This window comes from Epinephelus lanceolatus, chromosome 2 (genome assembly GCF_041903045.1).
Source record: "Epinephelus lanceolatus isolate andai-2023 chromosome 2, ASM4190304v1, whole genome shotgun sequence".
NCBI classification, from domain to species: Eukaryota; Metazoa; Chordata; class Actinopteri; order Perciformes; family Serranidae; genus Epinephelus; species Epinephelus lanceolatus.
Window position 1 is genome coordinate 26,275,757 of NC_135735.1, and position 7,220 is coordinate 26,282,976.

General features: G+C 40.4%; 1 protein-coding gene across 1 annotated transcript; it reads right to left on the minus strand.

Moving 5' to 3' along the window:
• Positions 1–1,044: 1,044 nt before the first annotated feature.
• On the minus strand, positions 1,045–6,489 carry polr2m (RNA polymerase II subunit M). Its single transcript, XM_033625491.2, has 4 exons — positions 6,142–6,489; positions 4,265–4,864; positions 3,889–4,111; positions 1,045–1,751 (listed from the first exon to the last, which is right to left on the minus strand). Exons 1-4 carry the CDS (start codon positions 6,255–6,257, stop codon positions 1,608–1,610), a joined length of 1,083 nt encoding a protein of 360 aa, XP_033481382.2. The 5' UTR covers positions 6,258–6,489; the 3' UTR covers positions 1,045–1,607.
• Between the last annotated feature and the right edge of the window lie 731 nt (positions 6,490–7,220).

The window sequence follows — 7,220 nt, forward strand, 5'->3', positions numbered from 1 at the left end:
GCTTTTTTGGCTTTATGCGCCACTGAGTGACTTTCATATGTGAACGGGGCACACCTCAAACTGTATCCAGGTCTCTTAACACATCCGTGAAAGAGGACCCACTCTGTATGTAGATATAAAAAGCTCAATCTAAGGTAACGAAAACAAAATTCTTATTTTCAGGTGATTATAAAATAATTCATATGATATTCCGTTTATGCAAATACATGTCCCTAAATCCTACACACTGGACCTTCATATAAATACTTACAGATTAAGGGACCGATCACACCGAGATGAAACGCTAGAAACGTGACGCCAGTAAAACCATTGTTTTCCTATGATACGGCGCATCTGACCGTCAAACGTCTTTTTAGACAGGCATTTTTTCGGCGTGCGTTCTTTTTAGACGCGCGTAGACACTGAAAAGTTAAAATATTTTCAACTTTTTTGAGCGTCAGACACCAGTAGCTAGCGCGCATCGAATAAGCGCTTCCAGCGTTCAAGCGTCTTTGAAGCGTCCACGTCTCATTTCTGTATGATCACCCCCTAAGACTTGTAGTTCAGAGACTGCGAGGTTTTGAGCTGTTTTTATAGAGTTAGAGTTCAGCCCTCAGACTCCACTCAAGCCTTCAGCAGAACAAGCTTTTTCTTGATGACACGTCTCCAAGACATCACTAGAAATAACAGCACACTTGTGACAGTCAAGAGAAAACAGTTTGTGAGATTGTGAGAAGCACAGTGACCTGAGGCTTCAACAGAAAATCTTACAGGTGTTAAAGGCCGTACTGCTACTTCCATGTGTCAGAAAAAAAATCATTATTGTTATATAATTATTAACTTTGTACTAATAAAACTAAAATGTCATGTAAATTAAACACACAGGTAAGGAAACAGTTTTCCTGATCCCTTCATCAACGAGCAGTTTGACTCTAAGGAAGAGAAATAAAAGACCATCTCTTACAGATCAATTTTCAACCGCACTGAAAAAGCTAATGAGGGACTACACAGTACCTGAAATGTGGGAAAAAATGAATTGTAACGTGAATTTACACAAATACAACCTTTTGGGAAATCAGATGCATTTATTGAACTCTGTCACACATTCTGCAATAATTAAAATTTGATAAACCACTGCAGGCTCATGTTTATTTTTTTTTAAACAAAGTTGTAAACAATCACCTTTGTGCCAAAACAGTCTGCTCCGCCTGCTGATGGGCTTTAAGTGCATATAATTTTTAATATAGTAAAATCTCAACATATAATACTCTCAGGTTAAAACAGTCCTGACAGCATCAGTCTCAGTATTGTGACGAGTAACATTCCACTACATGCTTTAAATTTAGCATTTTAGACTCCCGCTCAGCAGCAGGTATTATTATTCCTGCAGGACACTGAAACAACTGAACCCAATACGAGCTGAATGACTGAATGCCCACCATTCAATTTCCTGAGCTGAGTCTGGATAGCAACTCTGCCTTCACATGCTGCAAAGACTCTTTTCCTCTCTTAAGAATTCTTGTCCTTGGAGCTAAAATCCTGTTTGATGGGTCCTGATTGCGAGGTCCAAAGCTTGTTTCCCTCAGGGCCAAGGTCACACCGGTTTCCCCAGCTCCAGCCTTCCAGGATCAGTCCTCCTCTGAGGAGAGCTGGGCTCCTTCATCGTGAACCTCTCTGTAGGCAGCCATGGGGCCACTGTCAGGAGTGTAGCTCCCCATAGAGATCTTCAATCCCTCAGACAGTTTCTGGGCTGCCAGCTTGGCCTGCAACTCCTGAAATTAAACACAGAGAGAAAGTTGACATGAATAGGCTGGTAAACAGAAAACAAGAACATTATTATAAAGCAGCAGAGCCATAGCTATTAAACCCTCAACAAAAGTAGGACTGATAATGAGCTTAACCGGCCTCCTTAAGTTGACAACAGCACACTGTTTGACGTTTGGCTCTGAAGTCATTACTTTAGATGTGAAGGGATACACGATGCCTTCAGTGCCTGAACGCTGCCCTCTAGAGATGACGGAGGGATCTGATGTGGACTTTAATAGAATTCATGCTTGGATTCATTATTAATTAATTCCACACTTGATGAACTCACTGCTGCCAAATAAATATAAATAAATTAGTGTGTTGTAATAACATTTCCATAGAAACTGAGTTGTTTTTTTTTAAATTTCACTTTTATTTTTTTTTTTATTTGTGGTTGACAAAACAACAAATACAAAAAATAAAGAAAAAAAAAATCTTGCTTCTCTCTCACTTTACAGGGTAGTTGCATTTCTTTTTTAATCAGTTTTCTTAGTGTTTTTGTTAACAGGAAAAAAAAATACAATATGCCCATATACACCACGCTCACATACTTCAGGGTTGCTATTTTAATCTATTACTCTGCATATTATGATTGTATTTAAGATGTTTTGTTTTTTAGCGTTTAAAATCAGATTAAAATAATCAGAATAAAGTTTATTACCAAGTAGGTTTTCACCTACAAAGAGTTTGCTTTGCTGTTTGGTGCATACAATAAACCTATTAAGAGAAAAAGAAATGTATAGTAATGCAACAGTCAAGAACATAAACAGAACAGAAAAATTGCAATAAAAACACGAAAAAGATATTTTAAAAAATACTGTAACATAACAAAGCCAGTTGTTTCAGAATAAGAAAGCTGTGGAGTTTTGTGCAGAATGTGCAAAAATATTTATCAGAGGATGTGGAAAATTTCACAGTACAGATAAGACGTGTGTTGATGTAGCGTACAGGGATAGGGGGATAAGAGTCTGTGTCAGTGGGGCCTTTTTGATGAGGCCATCTGCAGATGGAAAGAAACCGTTTCTGAGGCGTAAAGTTTTGGTCCTGATAGACCGCAGCCTCCAAAACGACTTTTGGTACTGTGTGAAAAAACGCAGCACTCCCATTCATTTGAACGGGGCGGTCCAGAAGTGTTTACACACAGAGGGCTCCAGAAAATAAAGTGGGGTCCAGAAAAATAGTTGAACATGCACAACTTTTGTTTGACCACAACACTATGACATCCAGTAAGGCGCTGTGGTGGCCAATCAAATATGTGCAAGTGCACATCTCCGGTAATTACTTTTTCATGCAAATGTCACATTTCTACTATTTACACGTACAGATAAAATTGAGCTGATTAAACCACAGTGAGTAACATCCCTTCTCATAATATAAACCAAGGGGTTCTGCAGACACTTAAATTCAGTGCTTTTTAAAGACCTTTTTAAGTAAGAAGACAAGATTTTCAAGATATAAGACAGATTCTTCGGGAAAATCATCTTTTTCTTACTCAAGTACTGCAGGTAAGAATAAAGGTAAGTTGTGTAAATGTGATCAGAAGTATTATTTCATGTAGGGAATATGGTTATTAGAGTGAGTTAGACGATCTATTTTTACCAACAGGTAAGTGCAGGGGTAGGTTTTGGATTTTTAACATCAGAGATGTGAACCTTCAGGCAAAAGAGCTTGACTCATTTTGACAAAAAGAAATTAAAAGATGGATACCTGAAAGTGTCTGTGGTAATTAAGACCTCACAAATTCAAATTTCTAATATTAATAAAATTGAATTTAAGACACTGTAAGATATTTTAAGGACCTGCAAACACACTGTATAAAACATTGTTCAGTGTTTTGCAGACTTATATGTCCCCAGAACAAGTATTTTTTTTACCTAAACTGGATTTTCTGGATCACAATTTTATGCATTTCTTAACACAGGGCTGTTTTTGGTCTGGGCTCCCACAGAATGTTTATTATTTTGCCATGACTGATTGTAACTAAGTCATTCAAATACCTTTACCTCAACATGCGGCCACCCAGCAGCGTGAGTAGTCTTATTCATGTTAGTTTGCCGAATGTACACACTGGATGTATAAGTGTGTGGACTCAGCTGCACTAACCTGCTGCTTTTTGGTTTGTTCCCTCAGGAGAATGGCCGACTCATCCAAAGACAGAAGCTGGGCCGGACTGTGGTGGAGAGGAGGGAGTTTGGCTGCAGTGATGTCATCCAGGTGTCTTCTGTCCCGCTCCCTCCTGGCCTGAGCAGAGAGCGGTGATGAGCCTTCAGAAGACTGGCTGGGTGACGAGGATCCTGATGGAGAGATGTCACTTCTGTTGGGTAGCCTGAAAACACAATTGAGAAAAAGTTATTTAGAAAAAGAACTTTGGGAGAAAGCAAAATGACGCACAATGTGAATGAATGAAATTGGCACAAAGTATTTTTTGTATTTATATTTACACAAGTAATCATCACATCATGAAACAAAGTCTACTCACTGATTTGGTTTGAATTTTTGCTTCCTGGTAGCTGGTGTCTTCTCTGTTTTTTCCAGGACAGTTACATAGCGAGGCTTCTTTGGTGTTTGCTTTCGGAGGAAGTAATTGTCTCTTGCTGTGCTGTTTAATGCGTCTTTGGACTCACTACTGAAACCAGTACTAGTTTCAGACACTCTGACCCTTTCCAAGGCCTCCACAAGGTCATTCTCTTTTGTCCCATCAGAGTTCAGAGAGGTCCCAGCAGCAGCCGTCTCCATGGTTTCACCAGCAGCTGCTCTGGAGACAAACCGGTCCTGTTGCTCATTCAAAGTGTTATTTTCTAGCACATGAGCTGAGACAGGTAATGTCTCCCTGTCCTGTACTGCATCACTTGCAGCAGCCTCAATTTGCCTGTTGAGGTGTGAGTCTGCTGGTGTGTTGGGGATAGCACGCCGTTGCAAAGTGAAAGCTTGCTGATACTTGGACTGTAACTCCGTCCTGGCAGCGGACACCAAGCCCTGTCTCCTCTCCTCTTCATCATGATGTTCAATGGCAAGGCGCAGTTTCTCTGCGAAGTCCTTTATTTTTTTCCCTTTGTCAGGAAGATTCTGTACAAACCTCCTAAGAAGAACACAAACACGTCATTTCATGCTGGATTCAAAACAGTCACACCAAGATACAGACAGGAGACAAACAAAAGAGATAGATACTACAAGTCTCTCAAAGTCTAATGAATGAACATCTTCTTCAAAAAGTTTTTTTTCAGTATGTTGCTTTGATGATGGGGATGGAGTCACACCAAACTCATAGGTGTTCAGATGGGTTGAGACAGCATTTCATTCACATCATTTTCTTTTTCATGAAACCATTCGCTGACCCTGTATGAAATGATCTGCACTTCTGTTTTTTAAGATTCTTTTTGGGGCTTTTTTGTCCTGTCATTGGACAGGACAGATTAAGTGTGAAAGGAGGATAGAGAGGAATGGTATGCAGCAAAGGGCCATGGGCTAGAATTGAACCTGTGGCCGCTGTGGCAAGGACATTGCCTTTTTTACATGAGACACCAGCACTAGCTACTGAGCTACTGGGCACCCCATGATCTGCATTTCTCAAGTTTATCTATTCTTTATTGAGTTTTTTCTTTTTCACTCATCTGCGTTCTCACAGCCAACATTCAAACCGTTGTATAATCATACTAGTATTGCAATATTGTATATTCTATAGGACTTAACACTGCTGTAGAACAATAATAGATGTGCTGGGCTGTTTTGACCATAGTCTGTTCCTTCCTTGACGTGCTTGACATGGTCACATTCGAAACTGTTCAATTTTAGGGAATAAATAATCAAAAATGTATAGCACACAGACACAACTGTGTTCAAAACTACAGCCAGAGAGAAATAAAAAATCAACTTTTGCACATCTACGTATGCATGGTCATAAAGGCATCATAAACATAAAGCTTTGAGCTACTTCCTCCCAGAAACACTTTTGTCCACCAATCATTTCATTTAAATGTGACAGAGTCTTAAGCTTGCTTACAACACAGTTTAAATTTATGTTATTGAGCACAGAGATGATTAGTGAACCTGTAGATCTACATTTTGTAGTGGAAACCAACATCTGTGCTTTACTGATGGGCAACAACACAACAGTGTAGTAGCTCTGTCACAGTGTATCTATAATAACTTCATAACCAGCTCTCATTACAGCTAATAAAGCTTATTAGTGTGGCTAGTGTCTCTTCTGTCAAACTGTTACTACAGTTTCAAACTACGCCAAGAAGTGCCACCCTGAACTTAGCCCTCAGTTTTCGCCTTCTCAGGTGTCACACACTGGTGGCACAACTGCTTCCTGTACATGTATTTCTATATTTGTGTCCAGTAGTGTGAACTTACTTGTTAGAGAGTATCTTCTCCTGACGCAGGAGCAGTTCTTGGAGCTCCTCTTTGCTTTGGTGTCTCAGGTCTCCCACCTGTCCCTGGCGCTCCGTCCACGACGAGGACATCATCATCACTGTTAGCTAGTGACAGTTAGCTAACGGTCACAAACAACATGAGCTAGCGTCTCTGTTCAGTTTGCGACATTGAAACTTTAGTCATACGTTAACAAGCTCAAACCTCCGTCTGTTAACCGTGTCTGTCATAGTTAGTGAGTTTTAGAGACGTCTAATAGCGGCAGGTTCACTTCTTTAACGACATGAGACAACAACATTTCAAAGTGGGTTTCTTCCTCTTCTTCGTAGGCGGAAGTGAAACATGAGAGGTGTAGCTCTACCGCCCCCTCTGTATAGGACAGTGTACTGCACCTCTGCGCCATGTCACAGCCAGTGAAGGCGATTTGCTGCCCTCTGCGGGTCAAATGTAGTCACAAGCCGCAAGTTTAGATTTCAAATAGTTGTCTGTGAACTTGTGACAGTTCCTTATGTGAGATATTTCTGTCGTCTCTGTGGAGTCACTTTTAACAGGCGTCACGTCTCAGATTTTCCACAGCTGCATTCACCAGTCCGGATGTTTTCCACCCACTGTGACAACCCATTTCTCTCTGAGCGCAACAAACAATGACCCTACTTCAACCAAGAGGTTACAGCTGTGTCCTTTCTGTCTCCTCTCCGAGTTCAAAGTCAGTTCAGCGTTTGGCTGCACGCAGCTGCACAGTTTGAATAAAATCTCGGTAGACTTTATCTCACTAGTTCTTTTCAAAAAAATATATTTGTATTTGCTTTATTCACCTTTATTATCTCCTCTACAATGTAATGCATGTATTAGGCATTTATGTCTTACGTACCATGTCCAGTCACACCAGATAACAGTGGTGGACCTTGCAATAGAGGACATGGACGATTAATCTGTTCATCAGTGAGGGATCATCACAGTCAGAGTATGCTAGAGGAGGGCTGCCCAAACTTTTTTTTCCCATAGAGGGCCAGGAGTAAAAATTGATGGTGGTTCAGACACCTAAAGTTAACACCTACCAT